The 26,588-nt window shown below is 40.3% G+C and overlaps 4 protein-coding genes across 12 annotated transcripts in view; 3 read left to right on the top strand and 1 right to left on the bottom strand.

The window, feature by feature from the left end:
• Positions 1 to 17,075, top strand: part of LOC108611610 (phospholipid-transporting ATPase VD) — a 37,874-nt gene extending 20,799 nt beyond the window's left edge. For 8 of the 9 annotated variants that reach the window (XM_089465297.1, XM_089465295.1, XM_089465302.1 and 5 more), the window contains 13 exons: positions 10,372 to 10,552; positions 10,687 to 10,866; positions 10,933 to 11,057; positions 12,204 to 13,277; positions 13,346 to 13,677; positions 13,752 to 14,124; positions 14,183 to 14,350; positions 14,408 to 14,747; positions 14,820 to 15,005; positions 15,070 to 15,270; positions 15,334 to 15,521; positions 15,596 to 15,736; positions 15,966 to 17,075. In XM_089465297.1, the coding sequence (XP_089321423.1) occupies positions 10,372 to 10,552; positions 10,687 to 10,866; positions 10,933 to 11,057; positions 12,204 to 13,277; positions 13,346 to 13,677; positions 13,752 to 14,124; positions 14,183 to 14,350; positions 14,408 to 14,747; positions 14,820 to 15,005; positions 15,070 to 15,270; positions 15,334 to 15,521; positions 15,596 to 15,736; positions 15,966 to 16,014 (3,538 nt within the window). In that variant the 3' untranslated portion in view covers positions 16,015 to 17,075. The remainder of the gene's footprint in view (positions 1 to 10,371; positions 10,553 to 10,686; positions 10,867 to 10,932; positions 11,058 to 12,203; positions 13,278 to 13,345; positions 13,678 to 13,751; positions 14,125 to 14,182; positions 14,351 to 14,407; positions 14,748 to 14,819; positions 15,006 to 15,069; positions 15,271 to 15,333; positions 15,522 to 15,595; positions 15,737 to 15,965) is intronic. The other variant, XM_018004342.2, reaches the window with a different exon arrangement.
• Positions 16,305 to 20,862, bottom strand: D12 (YEATS domain containing 2 homolog D12). The gene is made up of 2 exons (XM_018004905.2): positions 19,689 to 20,862; positions 16,305 to 19,632 (listed from the first exon to the last, which is right to left on the bottom strand). Exons 1-2 carry the CDS (start codon positions 20,643 to 20,645, stop codon positions 17,740 to 17,742), a joined length of 2,850 nt encoding a protein of 949 aa, XP_017860394.1. The 5' UTR covers positions 20,646 to 20,862; the 3' UTR covers positions 16,305 to 17,739.
• A 34-nt stretch (positions 20,863 to 20,896) lies between these two features.
• Positions 20,897 to 21,666, top strand: Chrac-14 (DNA polymerase epsilon subunit 3 Chrac-14). Its single transcript, XM_018001535.2, has one exon. It carries the CDS (start codon positions 21,021 to 21,023, stop codon positions 21,417 to 21,419), a length of 399 nt encoding a protein of 132 aa, XP_017857024.1. The 5' UTR covers positions 20,897 to 21,020; the 3' UTR covers positions 21,420 to 21,666.
• A 136-nt stretch (positions 21,667 to 21,802) lies between these two features.
• Positions 21,803 to 26,551, top strand: mus201 (rad2 superfamily protein mus201). The gene is made up of 5 exons (XM_018004799.2): positions 21,803 to 22,154; positions 22,241 to 22,416; positions 22,475 to 24,706; positions 24,774 to 25,215; positions 25,269 to 26,551. The coding sequence occupies exons 1-5, from the start codon at positions 22,067 to 22,069 to the stop codon at positions 26,144 to 26,146; spliced, it is 3,816 nt and encodes a 1,271-aa protein (XP_017860288.1). The 5' UTR covers positions 21,803 to 22,066; the 3' UTR covers positions 26,147 to 26,551.
• The last annotated feature ends 37 nt before the right edge of the window (positions 26,552 to 26,588 follow it).

Genomic DNA, 26,588 nt, shown 5'->3' with positions numbered 1-26,588 from the left:
ATTAATCACAATGTTAACAAGCTCAAGCTTATTATACGGCCGGCATCGCTTTTTATACCCTGAACCCATTGAAAATGGGAAATCAGGGTATAATGGTTTTGTGAAAATGTATGTAACGGGCAGAAGGAGGCGTGGCAGACCCCACAAAGTATATATATTCTTGATCAGCGCGACCAGCTGAGTCGATATAGCCCTGTCCGTCTGTCCGTCCGTCCGTATGAGTGCGTCGATCTCAGAAGTTATAAGAGTTAGAGAGCTGAAATTTGGCATGCATACTCGTGAGTACCATACGCAGTACGAGTTTGTTTTATTTTTTCGATAAATTGTCCGATAACTTTTTTATCGAGAATAATCGAAAATTTGATTTTGTTTTTTCAGCCTAATTTGAACATTTTTAGACCTGGAGTCTTCAAATTTGCGTTGTATATAAAGTTAATCGATACAAAGATTTTGTAATTTACAGATTTTGGATACCACGCCCCCTTCTCCCCCAATTTGAATAAAACGCATTTCAAGTACTAGAGACTTGGGCTTTGGAATGTACACACATATTCACCATATAATTACGCTCTGAAAGTTTCATTAAGATCGTATGTCTACAAAAGATTATTAATTAATTAATAATAAATTAATTATTCAACAAATAAACTCTCATAATATTGCCCACACTGCAGCGCAGCCCAAGCGCAGTCGCTGCTTACTGCGCAGTTAGCAGAGCGCAGGCTTATGCGTGCGTGTGGATGCATGTGTATGTATGTGTGCATAAAATAAGTGCGGAATGATTAGAATATCAGCTTGGAGGGTTCAGGGTATCTCCTATTCGAGCAGTCTCGGCTGGAGCTTTCTTACTTGTTTGCTATAACTTGAATTCATTGCAAAGGGGTAAATAAAGGAGGGTATGATGATTTTGTGCAAATGTATGTAACAGGTAGGCTGGACTTAACCCTTAAAGTGTATGTTTTGTGGATCGTGAGTAAGAGCTTAATCGGCTTAGCATTAGGTGTGCATTTACCTAATTCCGTATTTCGAAAGAGCTAGAAAAGAGAGCTAATTGCTTGGCATATTGGTTCGTTTTTAAAAAGTTTCTTTCTGATTCAGCGATTCATGATTATTTGTTTTTTTTTTTACATTTATTCAAATTCGATTTAAGTTTCAGTTATTTAGGTTCATCTCTTAAAGATTTGCTAGTGTTGAAAATTTCACAGAATTCACAAATTTTACGGAAATATTGTATCAACTCTAGTGAAAGCTAGTCCCTTTCATTGAAAATATAATTTCAGAAGATAACTATGTCGGGATTTCTTGAATAAGAGGTACTCTGAAACCTATGCTTTTACAGTTTTTCTATGCATGTTTTTTAACAATATGTGAAATTCATAGCATAAGAAGGAAACAAGATTAAATCAGAAAGCCAGACTACCCGTCTATAAGTGAGCCCCGGACTTATATTTGCTATTCACATTTGAACTCTTTACCAAGCGGACAGAAATCTATATAAATCTGCGCATTTGACTATATCTTCTATTCGATCATTCCCAATCAGCTGTTTCGCTCAGCTCAGTATTCCATATGTTCTATGGTTTCTATATTCCTATCGATTCCAAATACTCGCATACGATATTATCTCGTGATATACGAAGTAGGTGCGACACCTAGCGGACAGACAGTTTGTCGTCCTTTATTCTTATTCTATCTATATAAATCTGTGGATTTCACCATAACTCCTAATTGGTCACTCTCAACAAAATGATTCGCTCAGCTCTTGGTTGTATAACATGGGGTGGACCATGGTAGACCACGGCTGTATGTATATTCCAATCAATTCGATATTATCTATCATTCAAGTGCACGTATTCAGCGTGTAGAGTGCTGACACGTTGTTAAGCTCGTTGCCATAGGTAGATAACATGTTTGCCTTATTATCGAAAACTTAACGCTTTGGACAGTTAGCAGTTCGTTGAGTTGAGTCGAAACACCTGCACTAATATTTGCCGATAGACGCGTCAGCATTTAGAAAAGACACATATGTAGATACCCTATGTCTTATATAATATAGCCAACTCTGACATCTGTTGGCGATTTCCTCCCTCTTTTCATATATATTTATGTATGCACATCTGAATAGCCCATCTTGTTCGTTGCTTAAGTGGCACTAATTGTTGATTTCGACCACTGATTGAACTTAAACAAAGAATGTGATTGTTATGGATGTGTATTTGCATAAGATGTGCCCAGTGTTGGTCTATTTGAAAGGGCAAAATTGTTGATCATTTGATAATTTCCTGGAATTTCGAATTCCGAGAATTCTTATGCAGCTGCCGTAAGGTATATTTCTAGGCGCGACTTGATTCTGACTTCTTCAATTTGTTCAACAGATATGACCTTTTTGCTTGCCTCAGAAAATTAAAAACCTAACACGAAATAGCAATAGTTCAGAGAGTGCAAATTGATGTCAATTTTGATAGATAACATCTGGAGTACTACAGAGACTTGCATACAGGTAATTACCAAGTAAAAGATTTCGATAGCAAATCACACATATGCATGCCACATACAATTACGTGTCCAAGTGCCCTTTCAAGTTGACATATGTAGCAGCTGAAATAGGTCTGGGTCATGGCGCCCTAATAACCCTAATTTGAGGCCACCAGGCATTGGAAATTATTCCCCCAGCGAAACAAAACAATAAACAACAATGAAAGCTTGCCATCCAACCAACTCCTGCCAGTGTTAGCCATGGCTTTGTTGTGGTAATCACACATAAGTTTCGCTTTCCGACTGTGGAACATTCCGTTGCCTGACCGAACGCAACAACAACAACAAACAGAAGAGACTGTGTTATTAATTATTAATCGAGCGTTTCAAAAGGCCCAGCAATTGTCTCCATGTGTGAATGCCTCTGCTTCCCCTTTAGCTCTGTGTCTGCCCCTGTCTCTATATCGTACCTCGGCTGCCACATTGCGTGCAGTGGTCTAATTACTTGGCAAAATTGTCTTTCCTTTGTCGAACGCGATGAACTTAAGAGGGCGGTATAATAGATATGATGACGATATGGGTCTAACGGTAGTTTGTGCTCCAGCGAATCGAATCGAATCGAATTGAACCATACCCAACGCCTCTCGCCTGTCGCCTGTCGCTGAGCAATGGGCAAGTGCTTTAATGGCATTTACATGATTGATTCGTGTACGGGGGCTTTTAGCCAAGTTAATGACGGGGAAGCGAAATGTGCGAGTTTAAATATGGGTAAACTTTTAAAATCGATTACAAAAATTACTATCGTCTGGTTCTGTTATCTTACTGTTAATTGCTCTCGATCCGAGAGAAATGTTCTGTCACTTGTTTTTGATGTGTGGTCAACTAATGCAATAGACAAATCATAGGGTCGGACACTTGGTTGCTCACTTTATGGGTAATTCCCAATGGAGGTTTAGGTGTGGGAGAAAGGTATGCTCTCTTCAGAGAGAGAGAGAGAGAGAGAGAGAGAGAGAGAGAGAGAGAGAGAGAGAGAGAGAGAGAGAGAGAGAGAGAGAGAGAGAGAGAGAGAGAGAGAGAGAGAACAAAATAGCATGAGATGAAACTAGAGAAAAGAAAACTGAGAGGGGAGAGGAAATGAAAAATAAACTAACAGATAAGGGTAAATGTGAATAGTTAAAGTTAGAAAAGGAGAGAGGCAGAGAGAGAGTATGAGAGGTGGAGCGAGACAATGAGAAAGGGAGAGAGAGAGAAAGAAAGGTGGAGTGATTGAAAGAGAAAGTGAAAGAGGGAAATAAATAAAGGAAGAAAAAAAGAAAGAAGAAGGAAATAGAAATCCAGAGAGAGAGAGAGAGAGAGAAAGACAAAGAGACAGAGAGAGAGAGAGACAGAGAGAGAGAGAGAGAGAGGAGTAACAGTATGAAGCAGAGTAACAATTATCCAATTTGAACATTCTACTGATTGCTAATTATATATATGTACATGATAATGATATATCTCTATATCCTTCTGTTCATATGTTATCATATCAGGGTATTATAGTACAAATAAAATACTATCAATATGACGAATTCATATGCCAATGGGATAAACATTGCCAAATAAGTCACAAAAAGTACTTCTGCATTTTTTATTATCTTTGTATTATTATTTCTTTATTTATTGCTCCTTAACAAATTTGCTAAAAGCACAATAGCAGATTGATAATTTAATCGGCCGGACATTTGATAAAAATATTTACAAAGATTAGATTTCTTGGAATTACTCAAATTGTAGACGGTAAATAATTGTGAATATTATTGGGGCAGATTGTATTATCTATAACTGGAACCCTTGAACTAATTTCGCTTGACCTAACTCTACGTATAAAGCAGATCAAATAACTAAACTATTTAATCGTGGCTGCGTAAATATGTAATTTACCGTTGAATAGATTAACCAAATTAGAGTTTAGTTGTCTGACTGACTGCTCATAGCCATAAGCATTAATATATGTCTACCTCCTGTCGACGTCTCAATGGCCCTACGTTATGGGCTATCCTACCCTCACTAACTGCTTATAACATCCATAGGGACCTGATTGGTCCGTCTCGGCTTTTGGTATTTGCTCTGCTGTGTCTGAAATTCGGGAAAGCTTGTGGAGTAAATATGTACAACACCCGAGTCTAGCCAAGGAGCTTAGCCTAGGGGAAAGTTACCCACAGGCAATCGTCCCCTAAGGAGCCCAGCCAGAACATACCTATGGTGTGCATGGGTATTTTTTGTTTTTATTGACCCATTCGGCTGTGAGGCATGCGCGTGTGCTCAGTCGTGACCAAGTCAAATGAACTTTAAGTAAACTGCCTGCGTACAGGGCGTTCTCGCAGCTCATCAATAGCAGTAACAATAACAATAACATTAACAACTCCAAGCCAACCAACCACCCACATGACCCACTTTGGCCAACATGCATATATGTACATGGATTTATATTCAGCATGTACATGCATCACATTTCTATGCTGTGTTGTAACTGTGGCTTTCGCTTATCCATCAAACAATCTGTTTTCCTATAGCAGAAAGTCATGTGCATTGATTGAAAAAAATCTTTAGGTAAGACTCAGTTTTCGTATAAGGCAATAAAGCAAATCAAGCTTGGAAATTTACTTTTGGCTTTTTTTTTGGGCAAAAGATTTTCCGTAATGATTTCTGATTATACATTATATGCACTATAATCAGGCAATAAATAGTAGCATGTCTAAATTGTTGATTTCTTATTCTAAAAAGTTGGATGAATGTTTAATGTGTATCGCCCAATATTTACTACTACTACTAGATATGGGTATGCATAGGCAATACGAATTTGACCAAAAGACGTCTGTTTTACTGCTCATTGCTGCTAATGCAATCATTCCAGACTTTTTGTATACATGTAATTATGGAAGCACAATATGCTTTTTGCTTGGGGGAAATGAATAGATGTATCGATTTTCTTTTGATGATAAATGAGAAAAGTTTTAGCAGTAAAAGCTGATTCGTGTGTATCCCAAAAATATATTACATGTAAGCAATTCGTAAGACAACTCCCATTGAATTGACAGACAGCGTGTGTTCATACAAAATTGCTGGAGTCTACATAAAGTATTAGACATTTCATACGAAATGGAAGATGTACTATGGATATTAATTATAAGTAAAAAGAGCGATACTTTAATTGGATCTGTAAGAGCATAGCTTGATGTTAAAGCTTACAAGGGAGAATATCGCTCTACCAGTGATAGCTCTTCAAATGTACAAGTAGGGCTCGTCCAACCTATGCTCATTCTCCCTGTACTCTGTTTATACACATTCTCCCTATGCTCGCTCTTCGTGTGCCCGCCCACTCTATACGTATTCCTCTTATGTTAATCTTGTTGTGCCACCAACCAGACTTGTACAACTCTGCGCAATTTCGTTATCCTGCTCAGGTGTGGAGAATCTTGGTTTGAGATAGTAATCCATGGCATTACCTGTACTCCCAGAATATTCGCCCAATGATTCTAGTTTAAAATCTTCATTGGGACCGCCAATTCGGAAGTTATTATATCGTATCATATCGAACTTCATTGTGAAAATTCTTGAGAAATATCAACAACTCATGTTGTTGGAATGTTGCAGTGAAGCCGATCGAGACCAATGAGAAATTCTTGATTTAATTTTTTAGGTCAATGCACGAGAATATACATATGTATATAATATTAAATATATATTAATGTTAGGTCCATTGCAATAATAAAATAGTATATTATTCGTATATATACAATTTATATACATATTTATTAAAAGAAATTATAATTTTAAAAAATTAAAATAAAAAATAATAATAAAATAATAATTTAAAATAATAATAAAGTATAAATAATTAAAAATAATAATAATAGTTTTATTTTTAACCGGTGTTACCCTACAAAATTTAAAAAAATCTTTGCAAGCCTGCTTTCAGCAAATACACGTAAATCAATTTAGCAATTAGCACTAAAAACTTTACAATGTTTCCCAGATGATTTTTGGTCAACGACAACAGCTGTGGGGTTTAGCAATTTACTGAAACCCATAAAAATGGTCAGATCTTGAAAGAATGGCAGCTGTAAAAAAACATATATATATATTCTACAGAAATTTGCAATCATAATAAGAAAAAAAAAATAAACACATAGAAGGTTAATAGAATGACCTTCATATTGTTTACGGTTTCAAACAATTTTCTAAGCTTAAGCAAAACAAACAAATCTTAAAAGATTTTGAGTTTACCCAAATTTATTTGGCAGACGTCAATTTCTCCCTATTTGGAAATGGGAGTAAGGAGACGAAGAGAGAGAAAAAATAAAGTGAATAAGAGAGGACAGAAAGACTGAATATTACAGAACAGAAGAGAAAATGTGAGGTGAAGAAGAAGAAGAAAAACGATCATAGAAGAAAAGGGTACAGAATACGAGATGAGAAGTGGAATAAGGAAGAGACAAGGACAGAATACAGCGCGAAATGAGAATAGAAAATTAAGTGAAAAATAAAGAAGCGTACAAACGAAAAGAAGAGCAGAACAAACAAGAGAAAATGAAGAAAAGTGATAACCAGAAAAAATAAAAACAGAACGAAAAATAAGTGTGGTAAGGTAAAATTTGAAAGAAAAAATTAAAAAAAAAATTATATATTATATAAAAAAAAATAAACAAAAAAGAAGAATTAAGAATCGAAAAGAGCAAAATTTTGTTTTAGAAATCGCAAGCTCTAAAATATTCTATATATCAAAAATTCGTATATATAAATAAATATTGATGATTGTTCTCTCCAAAGTTAACTTGAAGGTAACAATCAATCTAGATTCTGACCTTACGTCACAACGGGGACGGTAAACAATATGAAATATTATTATTGCTTTAAGCAAACATGTTTCAAAATAGCCATATCAATATCAGTTATGTGTTTCTTAACTACATATATTTGCAACATGATCAGCAGATAATAGAATAGTTGGACTTGCATCGATATCTATACGTAGCGCAATCAAAACCTCAGATAATGCTGCAAGACATATTTCAAAGGTAATTCAGCACTGTATACTATGCTCAGAGTGGATGGAATGTACGTAGGCAAAAAATCGAAGCATTGCGTGCCATTTGCTCTTAGCAAATAGTAATTCAGCAATCGGCGGTGCTCATTGGCGAGGTAAACAAACATTAATTTTTGATTTCGCTAAAAACGCCCAATAAATCGAGTGAGCTCCCAGTGGGGCCAGTCGAACTTCTTCCCCAGGGCTCATTAAAGATTCAACATTTATCCACTTTGGCGCCGCTGGCAGCAATCGAGCGACGCCTCCAGGCCAATTAGATGACATGCAATATGCACAGAATGCTACATACATACGTATGTATGTATATTCAGCCCTGCGCTGGATTGCTTCTCTCTGGAATATGTTTTCTGTTCTCTGCCTCTTTTAATCGATTTGACACTTGATAAACAGTTTGTCACGTTCCTTAATTGCACGACTCAGCAGACAATTGTTACTCGTACCTTATTTCAAGACCTGGTACCTTAGCGAATAACCCAAATTTCAAGTGAAAGTAAAACACTCATTCGAAGTGCAAAAATGGAGGCTTGAGTCATTGGCACAGATATAAACTCAGCTAAAGCGAAAGTTCTTCTCAGCTTGACGAGTGCTTTGATGTCACACCCAGCTCTCCACAGCATGTTGCTAGACCTGGCAGATTTTGAATGTATTTATAAAAAGTAATTTCCGCTTCTACTCATTCAGATGCTTCTAATAGGTTATTTATATTTATAATTAATAATTGCTTGATTTTGTCTAATCTTCAACTTGAAATTAAAATTTGTTGACAATGTTGCCAAACAGGTACATAAATATTTTAAATCAAAGCTTTTTTGGGCTGAACATTTCTCATTTGAGGAACTTGGGATGTTTTTAAGAAAAGTTTTTTTTTTTTTTTTTTTTTTTTTTTTTTTTTTTTTTTTTTTTGCATATGCCAAATACAAACTGAAGTAGTATGAACAGAAATACACTCTCAAACAGCAGATATTTTAACTGGGTGGCAAGATCTACATTCTTAGCCTAAAAAGGTTATGACTTTCCTTTCATACTGTCAATAGGTAAAGTAAATAGTGATTGCCTCATTCATGACAAGCGCAGATATTATTATCGTTGAACTGTCAATCGTTCAGCACTAAATTAATAAATACATAAAAAAAAAAAATAAAATAAAAATATATAAGAGAACTTTGTCAAGTGGGCGCGTTTCGCTTATTAGTGACGGTACAATCGAATATCTTATCGGGTAGGTCCAAGATAAGGCTCTGGCAAAAAGAAAATGCCACGCAATGGAGTAAACATAACCTAGTTCGTGTAACGGAAAAGTGTTGCCTCCGACTATTGCCAATTAGAGAATTGAAGTTGGAAGTCATCCGACTAAACAACAACAACAACAACGTCACTCACCTACAATGCGACCTAGAGACCCACAGACCCAACGCGCCCCACAAAGACAACAAACAGAAATTTGCAGGGTCTGATAATTATATTTGTTTAGAGCAGAGCTGGAGTTTGTTGTTGTTGTTGTTGTTGTTGTTGTTATTGTCATTATTATTGCTATTGTTGATGTGGCAGTGGTAAATTGCTTTAGAATGCGCAATCTCGCTAATGACCCAATTAAAATGATGGCAAAGGCTTTCACCGGTAAGTCGCGTTGACGTTGATCAAAATTTCAGGCCGCCTGGGTATGTTGGCACATTAATCTGAAATCAGGCTGTACAAGGACATGACAGACAGACACGAACAATGCCAGGGCCTGTCCAGAGCTGAATCGGGGAAACCCTTGACACGCAAACCGCGCTATACACATGGAAAAAAAAGACGAATACGAAAAATACCGCTATAAAACAACAATTTTTAGTCGCAATCACAATTTGCAAAGTGAACTTGGGCGGAAAGTGAAGTGACCCAACACAGTGTGGCTTCTTTCATAAATAGCTAAGTAGATACAATGACCGCATGACGCCATCCGTGACAACACCAACAACAGCAACAAAACTGAAAGCTTTTGCCATGATTCAAGGTCGACAGGTAGCAGGAGTCGCCGATCCTCACTCCCCTATTAGATAACCTTGAACTGGAGCAGTTTTCTGCAATTTTCCTGAATATTGTGGCTGTCCTAATGGGGCTCACCTTGATATTGTGTGTGTAGAAGCCTAACCATTAACCTGTCCCGCTGGCCAACCCATTCGCGTTTGTGTGACATGCAAATTGTCTTGACAGCTCACAGTTGACACCTTAATTGATAACTCGTCCAACTAATGGACACAAAATCCACGTCGATTCAATGCAAATTACCAAAGCTTCCATCTGACATTTCGCGATTTCTAAGAATCTGACCCTTAATCTTACACTATATACGGAAATTGTTAGTAATCGAGGAATCGGAAATCAATTGGGCTTTGTGCACAAGATTATAATTCTGGCAAATTAATTTTATTATATATTATATATATTTACTAAAATAGACCACGACTATTAATAAAAAAAATAATAATGAAAATAAATAAATAAAATATTTTATTAATAAAAATGAATAATAATAATAATAGTTCAAAATATATTTAAAACAAAATAAGTTGATATATAAAAAAATATATAATTATGAATTATAATAAAAATAAAATATTTAATTTAAAAAATATGTAATATAATTTTAAAAATTAAATAGGTATTTATTTTTATATTTATTTGTACCTTTACCAAAATTTATAAAGTAAATAAATACGTCAATAAAATAAAGTAAAATAAATTTAATTTTATAACAAATATCAAATATTTTTGTATTCGAATTTCCTGATTTTCAAAAATTTTTTCTTCTATATGTTCTCTTGCAGTGAGACGGAGCGTTACAAGAAAACAAAGTGGCAAGACTTGCGTGTGGGGGATATTGTTCATCTGTCGAACAATGAGACAGTGCCTGCAGATATTTTGCTACTGCGCACCAGCGATCCGCATGGCGTCTGTTACATTGACACATGCGACTTGGATGGTGAAACGAATCTGAAACGCCGTGAGGTATGTATACTTAACTATCAAAGGGCCGTCCACCTGGCGTATAACTGTGCCACTGTTCTGTGGGGTTACGTGAGAGTGATATGAATTTGTACTCTAATTTTTTTTTTTGTTGCGCTTGTTTTGTGGAATTGCAGGTTGTACGTGGCTTTACGGAAAGGCAGAACATGTTTGTGCCCAGCAAGTTTATAAGCTGCGTAGAGGCGGATGCGCCGACAACAAAGCTGTATAGATTCCATGGGGCCTTAATACATCCAACTGGGGAACGCGTACCCATTTCGACCGAGTGCCTTTTGTTAAGAGAGAGCAGACTGAAGGTTCGTTCGTTCGTTCGTTTGTTCATTCATCTCTCAAATTCTAATCAAACTTTTACGTTCCTGCAGAATACGGACTACATTGAGGGCATTGTCGTCTATGCCGGACATGAAACAAAGTCCATGCTGAATAATAGTGGGCCAAGGTACAAACGCTCCCAGGTGGAACAGCAAATGAATATTGATGTGATATGGTGAGCATTAATACTTGAATACAATTTCTATCAGGACTGCAGAAATACCAAATATCGTAGCTGGGAGGGATCAATATAATACTATATACCAGCAGTACAATTTCATTTGAATGTCAAACCAAAGCTAAACGGGATCGCCAAATCCATTGAAAATCAAGTTTCGATTAAACAGTTTGAATAAGCTTATTGTGAGCCGTAATTAATTCTGTGCTTAAGATTTCAAAGCTGAATTGATAGTCTCTCAAGGTCTACAGATGGAATATTAAGTTTATTGGTCAATATTGTGAGAATTTCGTATTTGTTTTTCAGAATTGTTAATGAAAAATGTTAACGGTTTAATAGATCTGTTGAATGTTTGAGAGAAAAATCTGAATGAAAGCCAAAAAATTCCCCATTGAATATTTTTCAAGAGACTTAAAATTTGCTTCGAGATGTTGAGTTTCAGCAATCGATTCGCAAGCCTGAAAGAGATAAAAAAATAAAATGAATCAAATCAAATCAGAGCTTTGAGTATACTCCTATGATATTACAGAGAAATATGTTACATATAGTTTATATTATTTTTATGTAATTATAAACTGTGCTTTATTTTTTATTAATATTGCATTATATACTTTCAATCATCTACAACTGGACGAATTCTTATAATGAACTTTGCAAATCATGCGTGTATTTTTTTTTACAATCAAGGCAAAAGTATATGAATCATGTCGTTTTACTATCAACAGTTAGTAAGTCATGTGAATAATACAATTACGAATGCTCTAAGCTAATGAGCGGGGTGTAATATATTATTGAGAGGTTATAACAGATGGTAGAGCAGTTAAGAAAATATTTTATTATCAGGAAGAAAACTAATAGATATGCTAGTTAAACTTTCATAAATTACAATTAAAAAAGTCTTGTAGGCTTGAAGAATACTTTTTATGAGTTTGTTTTGGTAAAGCCTAATTTGAAAAGACGATTCAGTTGCTAAAATTTTAAGATTTATATATATTTAGGGCATTACAATTTAATACATATTTAATTGAATTGAGGCTGGGGTTTCATAGATTTAAGAATCCAATCTTTTAAGTTATATAACATATATAATATAATGTTGTAAATATTTTATATTTATTCCTCTGAAATAATTTCCATTTACAGGTGTGTGATAATATTGTTGATCCTTTGTGTTGTTGGCGCCATCGGGTGCACAATGTGGCTGCGATCGTTTGAGAATTTCCCCGTGCCCTATTTGCCGTTCGTCGTGGACGCCGCCTATGAGGGCATGCTGACCTTCTGGACGTACATTATCATACTGCAAGTGATGATACCGCTCTCGCTGTACGTGACCATTGAGCTATGCAAGATACTGCAGGTGTATCACATACACAACAACCTCGAGCTGTACGACGCGGACACCAACAAGCAGACGGAATGCCGCGCCATGAACATAACTGAGGAGCTCGGCCAGATACAGCACATATTTTCGGATAAGACCGGCACACTGACCGAGAACAAGATGATCTTCCGCCGTTGCGTGGTAAACGGCACCGACTACAACCATCCGCCATCGGAGCTGGAGAAGCTGTACACCAAGCCGGGTGCGCCAGCTCCCCCGCTCATACCCAATGAGACGCTGCAGGATGATATGCAGAGATTGGCCGGTGTGAGTGGCGGTGCCTATCTGGCGCCCCATGCACAGTGCATACAGGAGTTCCTTATTGTGCTGGCCATTTGCAATACGGTCATCGTGAGTGCGGCGCCGCATCGAGATCTCATGAATGCCAGCGGCATCATTGAGTTGCAACAAAACAGCAGCAGCCCAGCCACAGGCCCCACGCCGTCCACTCTCAAGCACCTGCGGCCGCGCAACAAATTGGTGACGACGACAACAACGACGACCACTATCATCAATGGCGTGCCGCAGGCCGGACCGATGGCTCTGCCCACGGATCGTTATACACGGCTGGCCGAGTCGCGTTCCGTGACTCCGTCACCGCCGCCCAATCTATTGTTTGCCATGCCCGCACAGGGTCATCAGCCCACGCTCTCGCCGATTAGCAGTTCGCCAGAATCCACGCCCAATTCGGAGTCCCCGTCGCCGCCCATGAAGAGCAAGGCGCTGTCCAACAGTATTTCGCCCACGGGTCGAGCCAAGGCTGTGATCAACTCCAAGATAACCAGCATAGCCACGTTTCTAAATGCCAAGACGCACGGCAAGCGCATGAAGATCGAGTGAGTGTTAGCTGAGGATCATATATAGAGTTGATCTCATATTTATTTATGCCCTGTTCCATTTTCAGCCAAACCAAGACTCAGACCATTTACAGAACTGCCGATGGACGTCCTTTGTACGAGGCAGAGAGTCCTGATGAGCTGGCGCTGGTAAATGCTGCCTATAGCTACGACTGTTGCTTGCTCAATCGCAGTCCCAATCACATCCTAGTGAGCATGCCAACCGCTGGCGCGACTCTGGAGTATGAGATACTCAAGATACTGCCGTTCGACTCAAGCCGCAAATGCATGTCAATAGTTGTTAGGCAGACGGGCACCCAGGAGATTGTCCTTTATACAAAAGGTGCCGACAGTTCCATTATGCCCGTCCTGGCGCCCTGCGCCCAAAACAGTCCCGAAGGTAAAATAAATAAATAATATATGCTTTAAGTAATACCCAATTTATTGTAAACTTTTTTCCAATCTCTCTTGTAGCCATACTGCGTGAACAGACGCAGCAGCAGCTGGATCGCTATGCTCGTGAGGGTCTGCGTATTCTGGTCATGGCGAAGCGTACTTTGAATGCCTCTGACTATACGGACTGGTGGGCTCGTCACCAGGAGATTGAAATGTCGCTGGAAAACCGCGAGAGACGTTTGCGTGAATCATTCGCCAGTTTGGAGAGCAACCTGACGCTGCTGGGTGCCACGGGCATTGAAGATCGCCTACAGGATGGTGTGCCCGAGACCATAGCTTCGCTGATCTCGGCGGGTATTTCCGTGTGGGTGCTGACGGGCGACAAGCCGGAAACGGCCATCAACATTGCCTACTCGGCCAAGCTCTTCACCCAACAAATGGAGCTGATCAAGTGAGTGAATCAACAACATTTTCGTGACCACAAATTCAACCACTTTCCATCGATGTAGACTTACTGCTCGATCTCGCGATGCGGCTGAGACGGCCATCAACTTTTACTTGACTGAAATGCGGAATGCAAAGGCGGTCAGCTCCACAGGATATAGCTTAGCGCCGCGCTGTAAGCCGCGCGCCTTGGTCGTGGATGGCAAAACATTGACATTCATTTTGGATCCCAAGTAAGTTCGTGCATAAACCCAAACTAAGTTCCTGGCTTCAATGCTTGCTTCTTGCAGATCCAAATTGACTCTGCCTTTTCTGAAGCTGGCCAAAGGCTGCGCTTCGGTGCTTTGCTGCCGCTCGACTCCATTGCAAAAGGCATACCTGGTGAAGGTGGTCAAGGAGGAGCTCAATCTGCGCACTCTGGCCATTGGCGATGGAGCCAACGATGTCTCAATGATTCAAATGGCCGATGTGGGCGTCGGTATCTCTGGCCAGGAGGGCATGCAGGCAGTGATGGCATCTGACTTTACTCTCTCACGTTTCCGTTACTTGGAGCGGCTGTTGCTCTCGCATGGCTATTGGTGCTACGATCGCCTGGCCCGCATGATTCTCTACTTCTTCTATAAGAATGCGGTAGGAAAAATAGACAGATTTAAGATCTAAGCATCGGTTCGAGCTCTAGTGGATTTGTATTTGGTCTTGCAGGCTTTCGTTTTTCTTATATTCTGGTATCAATTGTACTGCGGCTTCTCCGGCTCTGTGATGATGGACCAAATGTATCTAATGCTCTACAACCTATTGTTCACATCCCTACCTCCTCTAGCGATTGGCGTCTACGATAATCGTGTGCCGGAGGAGTTGCTACTGAAAAATCCCTATCTCTACAAAAATGTAAGCAACGCAACTGCAGCACATTTATTTATATAAACAATAATATAATATAATAATATTTTAGGGTCGCTTGGGTCTTGCATATAGGCCGCATGACTTTTGGGTAATTCTGCTGGATGCGCTCTACCAATCACTTGTCATCTTCTTTGTTACCCTCTGCGCCTATGCGGAAAGTGAAGTGGGGATCTGGGAATTCGGCACAACTATAACGGCGAGCTGTCTGTTTGCAAATTTAGTGCACTGTTGCATCGAAATACGTTCCTGGGTAAGCGATGCTTGAACACATATTCCCGAGAGCTAGTGACATATCTTCTTTTCTTCTCTACAGACGGTGCTGCATGTCCTCTCGATTGCAATTAGTCTGGGCCTATTCTATCTCTTCTCCGTTGTGTACAATTCTATGTGCGTTAATTGCTTCGGACTGCCCTCCACTTACTGGGTCATCTTTAAATGCTTTGCATCTCCGGTGCACTGGCTGGTTATAATGCTGTCCACGGTAGTTGCTGTGCTCCCTCGGTAAATTAACTGCATAATTGTAACCTTTGTTCGTTTGCTAATGAATGCACTCTCTGTCGACTCTGTCACTCCAGCCTGGTCTTTCGCACTGTGTGTACCTCGATATGCCCCGACGACAGCACCAAGGTCATACTACAGAGTAAACGCGAGCGCAGCAGAGGTGAGGGTTTGTTAGTAACGTGGTCGCGCTCGACGTCAGCCTCATCAATTTATAGGTAAAAGGCACAAATGATATCGCACAGGATTGAAATTGCAAGTTGCATTTGAATGATTTGATTATACTTTAGCAATGCATGCATGCACCATTACGTAAATGCGTTTCATTTTTAATTTTTATTATTTTGTGTCCTTTTATTTATATATTGTAGCTCTCTTAATTAACTGAAAGCCAACTTGTATTTGTTCATCTTAATATAATGATATCTAATGTTTGACTTCTTGCAGAATCGCCGATTATGGGTCTAAGAATCAGATTATAAATACGATTACCTGATCCAGTGCCAAACGGCGAAACTTTCAGCCGCGACATTCAAGCAAAAGCAAACAAACCAACCGTTCAGAACCGTATAACTATAACAAATGTACTTTTAGTTTTAATATGTGGCCTTTCGACACCGATTAGCATAATTTGTATTTTGCAATTAAATAGACTAGCTCTAACTATTTCGTTTATCATAGATACATTTAGAAGCAATTTGAATAGAATGTAAATGAGTTAGCGACATAATCCCCATTAGAGAGCGTAATGAATTAGACGTTTTAGTTCGAATTTTTGCCTTATAATTCAACAACAATTATATGTATGTCTTCATCAATTAATATTTATTTGTATATAAGTAGGAAGTTAATGTATGTATGTATTTGCCTATGCGTATTTAGTGCACTTAGCCACCTAGCCTAGCGCAATCCTAACACTTGCAACGGAACTCTAATTAAACTCAACTGATTAACATAATACCCTATGGATTAATGTGTACGCATACAATGCCATTGGATTAATTAGGCATAGATTACACATATGTATGTACTATACTATATATATATGTATATATTTATATACATCATATGTATAGAATAGACGAAATCTTTAAATACTGGACAATTCAAACATAACCGAACTGCAATGTTCAATGTTCGTGAAAAGGCTGTGATTCTACACTCATGAGAAATATATCTATACATAAGAGACACCAATTTACAATTTTTAGTTTCACTATGTCAAGTATTACAAACAAGCAAAACAAAAAAAAAAATAATGAAAATAAGAATTTTGTTCATAGTTTGATGCGTAAGCAAATGAATTTTTCTATATTTTTTAATTACATAAACGTTTAAGTTAATATAATCATTACATAGCTGTTTTAAACTATTTACCTTAATTATATGTATAACGTTTGATAGAGAACACAATAACAACAATTAAAACTACAATAACATTGTGTGTGTTAAAAAATAAACCTTAGCGGAATATATACATTGTTGAAAAGCAAATCAAAAACAAAAACAAATAGAAAACATTTAAAGCAAAATAAATGTATATTTACTTAAAACCGATTCTACATTTCGAATTTTTATTACATCACAACTCACAAATTTGAGTTTTATGTATATTTCCGGATGGAGAAGGAATACATGCCTTAAATGATCGATTTTCATGTATATTTACCTTTGCTTGTTCCCTTTCCCCGTAGTTCATTGTATTAATTTTTGGTCTGTTTAAAACAAGTTTTTTGCTAGCTTTAGTAGAAACGAAATCTAATTTTGCATTAATAAGTAACAAGTAGTAAATTATAAATGATTTTATCGCATGTTGTCCGACACGAATTTCCGCTCTTATACTTGCCATTTTAATTATTAATTATCTAGTTTTTCTAGCAATGAAACATTTTATATTAAGTTACATGCCTTTTTGGAATAGGATCAAATACATTTGTTGCAAAGTTTTCATTCAGAAATAATTTTCTTTTTATTAAAAATATAAATTTGCTAATATAATCTTGCTCTGCCGATATTAATTAGGCAAAATCGTTCTTTCATAAGAAAAAAAACGAATTTTCATAAGAAAATAAACGAATTTTTAAAAAATGTATAGTAAATTTATTAAATACATAACATACGTATATTTAAAAATAACTTATTTATCTATACCTAATATCCCAGAGGATTTTGAACTAGAGAAATCGCCAGTGGCATCAATGTAATGCATAAATTAAGCAAATTACGCATCGGACTGCGAGTCCTTGTGCTCAACGCCAAGATAAGAGTTGCCGAGAAAATCAAACTCCGCACTTTTTGCGATCACACGGCCGATGTCGTGAGGTAGCAAGGTCATTTCTAGATTAGCCGCCGGCGGTGGCAGCGTCTCGATTGCATGCGGCTGTTGCTGCTGCAGCAGTTTGGTTGCAGCGGAGCGACGGACCAACTTTTCTATGAACATTCGAAGCACGTGGGCCAAGAGCGTGAGGGCCAAAGACTGGGAAACTCCTGGCACGCTTTGCTCTGGATGCAAGATGATGCCAACATCTTTACACATGTCCCGCACCAGCTGCGTGGCAGCATCCAGTTCCTCGGGCGGCGGTAAATATAGCAAATCTTGGTTTAGTCTGGTGTCGAATGCGTTTGCAGGTCGTTGGATCTCTGAGCTGGATGGCAACAGGTTGACCACTTCGATTGGCTCCTCGTCGTCTAATCTTTGATCACGACATTGCAATCCAGCAATCCGGTTTGCTAACCAGCTATCCAAGTTGGATTTCGAGGTGAGACTGAAAAATTGCAACAACTGTGCCTGAGGATCTTCCTGCAGCTGTTGTTGCACTCGCTCCGACAATGGCAACGCCGCCGACTCCGACTTTTGTCTAGTAACGCAGAGCATCTTTAGAGGCGGCGTGTATCCGTGCAGACGTGCAAATGCCACAATCTCTCGCGTACTCCAAAAGGATTCCTTTCCGCTTGTGTGCAGATGCTGCAGACTTAGATGCTGACGCATGCAACGCAGCAACGTGCGCCCGCGCATAAATTCGAAGAACCGCTGACGCAAAGCGGGCTGTGCCTGGAATGTCGCTAGTGTCTGAGTGCCAAAGGGAAACTCATTCCCATTTAAGTTGCCTTTGTCCAATGCGTTTGCCAATGGCAGCCGCCGTAGCAAGAATTCCACAGCACTTCGCATGCTCTGGAAGGGAATGCTGCGAAAGAGTTGTTCGAGCGTCAGGCGCTGGCTCAATACTGCCGGCGCAGGAGGCACCTCATTGCTGCTCATGTTGGCGTAGCCGTGATCGTTTTGGATGCACTGCAGGAGGTGCCATCGCATGGACAACTGTTGTTTTGGCTGCTTGAGCAAACTGAGTTGAGGCTTGAGCAGCGACTGCTGCTTGGCAGCCTGCTTTAGCTTGGATTGCAGCGGATCGATGATATAGAGTTTGCCTTCCTTTTGGAAGACTACGTTTTTGGGATTGCCTTTGCGCAGTTGTGCAACCATTGCTGTTGGCTTTTTGCTGTTTCCATTTATGGTGGGAAGAGCTGCGGGCAGACTGGTACTAACAGCAGGCGCAGTTTCAATGGAGTTGCGGGGGAGTGGGCTTTTATTCGGAGCTGCGGCTGCGGGCATTTGTTTCTTCTTCGGGCTGCTCAACTTTAAGACCTCCGAGACAAGCACCGTCGGCTCAATATGCTCAATGTCGTCGCTCAGCTCGATCTTGTTGATGCCTGCAAAAAGATTATCATCCAGCTCCTCCTTGTTCTGCGTTATTGAAATGGTGCGCGGTTTGGAATTGTTCTCGGGCGAGAGGAGTGCATTTGCCGATGTCGCGGCTGTTGTGGGCGGCTCCTTCTTAATAGGTTTTGGCGGTGGCGTAATGGGAACTGTTGCAGGCACATCGGCACGCAGCCAAACCTCCACAGTTGTCTCGCTGCCCATGGTGTGCAGGCCGCACCTGGTCTTATCCAGCACAATGTTGTGGATAAGCTGAACGGGTTTCTGCTGCAGATGCTCTTGGAAATAAAGCTGAATGCGCATGGGGAACTCGCCCCAGCCCCGACGTGTCAGCCGAAATGGTGGCGCATGAACGTCCACAATGTCGTTGGGCCGGTACGAGTGATGCAGTTGGAAACGCACCTAAGACAATAACTGTTAATGAATTGCCAACAAGTGAATTGACGTTTACAACTCACCTTTTTTATGTACGACTCGAGCGGCTGAGGTAGATTTTTGCCGTGGACATAGACAAGCCATTTGTATACAAGGGATTGACCATTTCGAGTGTCCAGATCACCACCGCCCAGATACTTGGAGGTGTTGCCCACCACAAAGTGAAACTTGTTTTTGTTGTTTAAGCGTGAGGCATTCAGCGCTGATACTGAGGGACTGTCTAGTTCCGTTTGGTTTTGATATGCCTGCTTGCTAGTGCAGGGATGTTCCTCGTGACTGGCCGCGTCTACTTCCCTCTGTTGCTCCTGGGTGTGATCCGTAACAATGCCCTGATCACGTATCTTCCGTTGTCGCCTGCGTTCCGCCCGTCGATTTGCAGGATTTCGTAGGCGAATCGTCTCCTTGGCCAGCGTTGCGGCTGTGCGCTCCGGCAGATGCAGCTGCAGAGGAACTGGCCGCTTGCCAACTATTTTCTTGATTGCCGGATGCAGTGGCAATTGGGCTCCATTTCGTTCAGGCCCTTCGCCGAACAATGTGTCGCTAGATCGCACTTTAGCCACATCCGCAGCTGTCAATGGCACCTGTTGCTTCTTGTAGTACTCGCTGACCACATGGTATCGCAGCTTGTCCAGTAGCTGGCGTGCTTGATATAGTCGTGCATCAATCTCGTTCAGCTGCTGCTCCTTTGTGCTCAATTCCCTCTGGAATTCCGCGCGGACGATTTCCTCAAAGCGCTTGAGTTTCGCCACGCTGTCAACGGTAAAGGTGATTCGGGGTGTACTGCTTGGCTCATTCCCCTGATTCTGGTTGTCATTATTCTGCTGGTATTCTTGCTCGAGCTTAATGCGCTTCTTCTCTTCGCCCGCAGTGGCGGTTGGCGGGCTCTCATATCCGAACCTATAATCGGGATCATGATACTCGCTGCGTCTTCGCTTCTTTGGCGTTGTCGATTTCGTCGGCGACGCCGTCAAATTCTCCATGTGCGTGTGGACGCTATTGTTGGGATTGCACACCCTGAGGCTTTATATCACCTGGGCTCAAAATAAAACAGCTGGAATATATTTGTAAACTGTGTTTTGCACATTTATGCTGCTATTGGCACCAAATGACCAAACTAAATAAATAAACGCGCAAAATGTTTGTGTTAGCTATCATCATCATTGTTGATGCTATTGCGATACATCGATATTTCGATATACCCATCCGATATCCAGCACTCCCGCCTCACGTGCTGCATTATACAGCACTGACTGGGATCATCTGTGTTTAACGCGGGAAAGAACAACAAGACGCATTCGTACGGAATATAAACATTATTGGTATCCTTTCGTCCATTGAAATAATTAGTGTACAATATGGTCGAACGCATTGAAGACTTGAATCTGCCCAATGCTGTGATTGCGCGATTGATCAAGGAAGCCCTGCCCGATGGCTCCAATGTCAGCAAAGAGGCGCGTGCCGCAATCGCAAAAGCCGCTTCCGTATTTGCAATATTTATAACATCGTCCTCAACGGCACTGGCGCACAAGCAGAACCACAGGACCATTACAGCGAAGGATATTTTGCAAACGCTAAACGAACTGGACTTTGAGAGCTTCGTCCCATCGCTCACCCAAGATCTGGAGGTCTACCGAAAGATGGTTAAGGACAAAAAGGAGAGTAAAGCCAACAACAAGAAAGACGCTTCAACTGGAGATGCCACAGCAAGTAGCAGCTCAGCGGTAGTAGCTGTCGATAGTGAAGAAGCCGCCTAATAATGGAATGGAGCAGTCAGCGTGTTTAATAATAAACTTGTTTTATACCGGGTTTATTTACAAATAAGAATACTTAGTGCTAATAATAGCAACGCATATTTCTCTTTAAGTATAGTGAGTCTAGCTAATAAATACATAAATCATAAGATGAATATTTAAGTCATAATGTGTTTGGTACTGATTGTAAAAGCCATAGACCTTAAATCATTGTAAAAACTAAATTTATAATAAATTACTTTGAATAAAAGTGGTGTAATTCGTGTTGAAAGATTATTTTTACAAATTAATTTAACTAATTCCGATATCGCGATTAGCTTACGCATGAACGTGGTCACTGGAACGCATTTTACAACACTTCTGGCACTAGGGCCAAATGGGACGTGGAAAGGTGTGATTTCTAATAATAACATGATTTTGAAATAAATTTAGTACAGTAAATTCATTCATAGTTGAATGTTGTGAAGTACTTCTTCTCTTCGCAGTTTAAAAGTAATTTTTGTATGGTTCACTCCACGTGCACGTGTGTGTGATGGATATAAGTTCGGCACGAGTCCATCTCTAGCAATCGGCATTTATCAAAACTTCTCGAGTTCAAATTGCTGTTTGCTTCATGTAGTACGCCACAAATCTGTTGTATTCAATACAAAATGGGTGTAACTGGCCTATGGAAGTTGATAGAGCCCTGTGGAAAGCCCGTGCCCGTGGAGACATTGGAGGGAAAAGTGCTGGCAATTGGTAGGGATCATTAAAAAATATTGTGAAATTCAATGAGATTGTCCTCCACTTTATTGATGAAATTACCTTGTTTTATATGTTGGTAGATATTTCCATATGGTTGCATCAGGCTGTGAAGGGCTTTCAGGATAGCAAAGGATCTGCATTGAATAATGCGCATCTCCTGGGTCTCTTTCATCGACTATGCAAATTGCTTTATTACCGCGTGCGGCCAGTGTTCATATTTGATGGCGGCGTGCCGCAATTGAAGCGCGATACAATTGTCAGTGGTTTATTGGCTAGTTGTATTGCTACAGGTAGTAAAACTGTTTTATTTGCAGGCGCGTCGCCATCAGCAACGCAACAAGCTGAGCAACGAGGCCGATCGGATTCAAGCACTGCTGCTCCAATCGCTGGCCAAGGAGAAGGTCGTGCAGCAGGCATTGGGTAAAAACGCGGAGCTGCTGTTGAAATCTCCCGGCAAGCGATTAGTCGCAGAAAAATCCAACAAAAGCGATGAAGATGATCTCTTTAAACTGCCAGAGCTTCCAGCTGCAACCGCTGCACAGCTCAACGATTCTAACGAAGATTATGATAGTGAGAATTATGATGGGGCAACCACCACATCAGATAGTTCCTTCGACGAGTCAAATGCCCGGCGTACATATGATGCCAGCTTGCAGGCCATTGATGTGCGTAGCCAGCATTTTAAGAACCTGCCAGCTGACGTCCGCCACGAAATACTCACGGACATCAAGGAGACACGCAAGCAATCGTCGTGGGGTCGCCTCCATGAGCTGCCAGCACGAAGCGATGAGTTCTGCTCATTTCAAATGAAGCGTCTCTTAAAGCGCCGCGCTGTACAGGAGAGCCTTGAGGAAGCGCAGCAAGAGATGGGTGGCCACACTCTCACCTATGCCGAGTTGTCCGAGTTCTTCAGCGAGGAGGGCATAGTCACGCCTACAGCCATCGCCGGAAGTACACGTCAAATAAGTTCCGATGAGCACACCAGGTTCTTATTGGTTCGTGATCTTAAGAAAAAGGCTATGGCAGCAGAGAAGAGCGCCGAAACGAGCAGCAAATGTGAGACCATCAAAGAAGAAATCGATGAAAAACCAAGCACCTCAACAAAAGCATTCGCCTCAACAGAAGCATCCACCGAAGTAGAGAAAAAGAAGGCGCCCGCCAAGTGTGACGTTGATTTGGAATTGGCATTGTCCCTATTTCTGGACGAATCCAAGAAGGTCTATGACGACAAAGACTACGAGTACGATGCTGATCAGAACTTGCGTTTGAATCGCGAGCAAAGCAAAAACTTACGCCATGCTGCCAAGGGACCCGCTCGCTCATATATGATTGAATATGCTGGCATGAACGAGGAAGAAGTTGGCAACATTATGGAATCAACTCAACTGAATGATACTCAAAGCATAGAAAGTTTGCTACAAGATCCAAATGGAAACGATTATATAGGAAATACGGATATGGCAAACAATTCGATTGAGGAAGCGAAACAGCTCGCATTGGCCATTGAGCTAAGTCAACAAGTGCAAGTTAACAGCCCAGATAAGGCTGACACAGTTCAAACCATCGATAGCGACACTGATTCAGACCTGGAAGAAGTTGATGAAGCAACGGTAGTGCCTGCAGGAAATGGTCTTCAAATCCGAATTGACGTAAAAGATGCATTGAATAAAGACGATGATCTTTTTGCGGACATTTTCGATGAAGAGTACAAGGTAAATACCAGCATTAAGCCGGAAACTGATGGAGAAGATGCAGAAATCAAGTGTAAAGATGTATCCAGTAATGAAAACATCCCGCCGAAGGATGCAATAAAAGTAAATGAGAGTATGATAGAAACTAAGAATACGAATCAGTTGAAAGAAAGCGAAAGTAAAGAAGACGAAACACAAGAAGATACAAAGAAAATTGATGAAGATAAACTCGTTGTCTCGGAGGTAGAAGATAACTCTAAGAAGGATTTGCTCAGCTCTATACTTTCTGATCTTAAGAAACAATCAGAGGAAGTTAAAAATATAACATTAGATCTCACAGAGGAAAACGAAGAGCCCAAGCCTCCATTGAGCTCCATACTTGATGAGCTTAAGCGGCAAACGGATGAAGTTAAAAACATTAAATTGGAATCTGTAAAGATAAGCAATAGCATGGTTATCGAACTATCTTCTGATGATGAGAGTGCAAAAGTGGCAACCTCTCAAGCATCTAAAGATGTTATTGATCTTTGTGATAATGAAAGTGAAGTGCGTCGCACATCGCCAAATAAGACACCCAGCAAGACCAAGCCTATAACAGATTTCTTTGAAACTACATACAAGATTAAACGTACGCCCGATAAACCAGATGCCACAAATGTTACACCGCCTGCATCTCCGATGGTAGCTAAGCCGTTCTTTGTTAAGCGCACACCAAAATCGGGACGGAAACGTGCAGGTGAGGAGCCCAGCGATGATGATGTTTCACCCAACAAAAAGTCCAGCAAAGCAGCCAAGTCCCTGTTTGGAAATGAAGCCAATGAACAACCGGAGAAGACTAAGACAGTTAACCCCGAGGTAAGGAAATATGGACCGATTTCATAATTAATCTGCTATATTGAAATTGCTTTATAATTGTACGCAGGAAATTCTCAAGGACGCAGCAGAGGCCTTGAAATCTCAAAAGACAGCAGAGGAACTGCAGGAAATGGCCAACAATTTGGCAGGTGAACGCCGCGAGCTAGAGGCTGAACGCAATCGTCAGGATCGCATGGGCTTGTCAATCAGTCAGCGCATGAGCAGCGATTGCCAAGACCTGCTGCGTCTATTTGGGATCCCATACATTGTGGCGCCAATGGAAGCAGAGGCGCAGTGTGCCTTCCTCAACGCCGTTGGCATCACGAATGGTACCATAACGGACGATAGTGATATCTGGTTGTTTGGTGGTCGTACGGTTTATAAGAATTTCTTTGCTCAAAATAAGCACGTCCTTGAGTTTCGCGCTGAGCAGATAGAGAAAACCTTTAACTGCAATCGAGGGAAACTCATACAGCTTGCCTGTCTCGTGGGCAGTGATTATACGACAGGTAAGTTGCAATAAGGCGCAGCCAACACGAATTAAATGAATTTGATTCCGCAGGCATACATGGTATAGGCGCTGTAACAGCGCTTGAAATCCTTGCATCCTTTTCCACATCAACTCCGAATACTGAATCATCGCCGAACTCTTCGTCATCTGGTGTGTCCATGCAGTCTGTGTTGTCGACATTGGAAAAGTTTCGAGAATGGTGGCAGGCGCATAAGAGCTCCAATTTACCAATTGGCAGCTCCGCACGCCTTTCGCTGCTCAAAAAACTGAAGAACATTGAGTTGCATGAGGGCTTTCCCAGTTCATCCGTGGTGGAGGCCTACTTGACACCTAAGGTGGACGACAATCGCGACGCTTTCAGCTGGGGCTCCCCTGATGTGGAATCCATACGAGAATTTTCTCGTAAATCATTTGGCTGGACTACATCGAAAACGGACGATATTCTTATGCCGGTCATGAAGAAAATCAATGAAAAGAAGATACAAGGCTCCATACGCAACTATTTTACGGCGAAAAGTGCGCTACGAGTGCAGCAACCGAAGGTCAGCAAACGTGTTCAGACGGCAATCGATAAAATGTCTGGCAAGATCGATGCGGAAACTCCGGAGAAACCGACTAAACCAACACGTCGTACACGTGCCAAGAAAACGAAAGCAGCGGAACCGGATGAAGCGAATGTGAATGATGCAACAGATGATAATCAGCCCACTCGACCAAAGCGAGTCAGACGAAAGACAACCACAGCGGCAACTGAAGAAGCGGCTGAATCGTCTTCTACACTCAATGCAACCATTAAGCCGGTGATATCGTTAAATTCACACCATACCAAGGAGATAATACTGCAAAGAGAACGTGATATGGAGCAAATGCGTCAGAATAAGGCAAAGGCGGCAGCAATTTTGAAGGCAAGCGCTAAGACTTCGAAATAAAAATGGTCGCATCCCCACTATGTAAATATGCATGACATAAATATATATACATATATATCTATGGAATTACTAGGCTCAAATATCTGCAAATAGTTTTATAATAATTTATGTTAAGTTAAGATGGAAGCAGAAGTAATAACCTAGTTAAGATCAAAGATCATAGAAAACACTGTTATATGTTGTACTTAAGCAAATTTATTTTAATTTCTTTCAAATCGGAAATGATTATTTCGCGTTCCAGTTTATACACGGAATATAGTAAATTAATATTTTTGTCTGCTTTCATCATGCTTTTCCATTGAAATATTTCATATAAATAAATTAATTGAATACCATTAGACATGTTAACAAAAAACATTTATGTTTTCTGCTACAAATATGAAATGAATTTGATGCAGGAATTAATCGCATGTTTCTGTTTTTATTTATTTATTTCTTTTAT

This window comes from Drosophila arizonae, chromosome 3 (genome assembly GCF_054131065.1).
Source record: "Drosophila arizonae isolate 15081-1271.41 chromosome 3, UAZ_ARI_1.0, whole genome shotgun sequence".
Lineage (NCBI taxonomy): Eukaryota > Metazoa > Arthropoda > Insecta > Diptera > Drosophilidae > Drosophila > Drosophila arizonae.
Note: the sequence above shows the minus strand (reverse complement) of the source record. Positions and strands in the feature narration are given on the sequence as shown.

Excerpts from the sequence above, each read along its gene's own strand:
- D12 (XM_018004905.2), bottom strand. The coding sequence starts at position 20,645 with ATGGAGAATTTGACGGCGTCGCCGACGAAATCGACAACGCCAAAGAAG. Across the intron at positions 19,633-19,688 it reads TCGAGTCGTACATAAAAAAG|GTGCGTTTCCAACTGCATCA; the intron begins GTGAGTTGTAAA and ends TTATTGTCTTAG.
- Chrac-14 (XM_018001535.2), top strand. The coding sequence starts at position 21,021 with ATGGTCGAACGCATTGAAGACTTGAATCTGCCCAATGCTGTGATTGCG.
- mus201 (XM_018004799.2), top strand. The coding sequence starts at position 22,067 with ATGGGTGTAACTGGCCTATGGAAGTTGATAGAGCCCTGTGGAAAGCCC. Across the intron at positions 22,155-22,240 it reads GGGAAAAGTGCTGGCAATTG|ATATTTCCATATGGTTGCAT; the intron begins GTAGGGATCATT and ends ATATGTTGGTAG. Across the intron at positions 22,417-22,474 it reads AATTGAAGCGCGATACAATT|GCGCGTCGCCATCAGCAACG; the intron begins GTCAGTGGTTTA and ends TTTTATTTGCAG.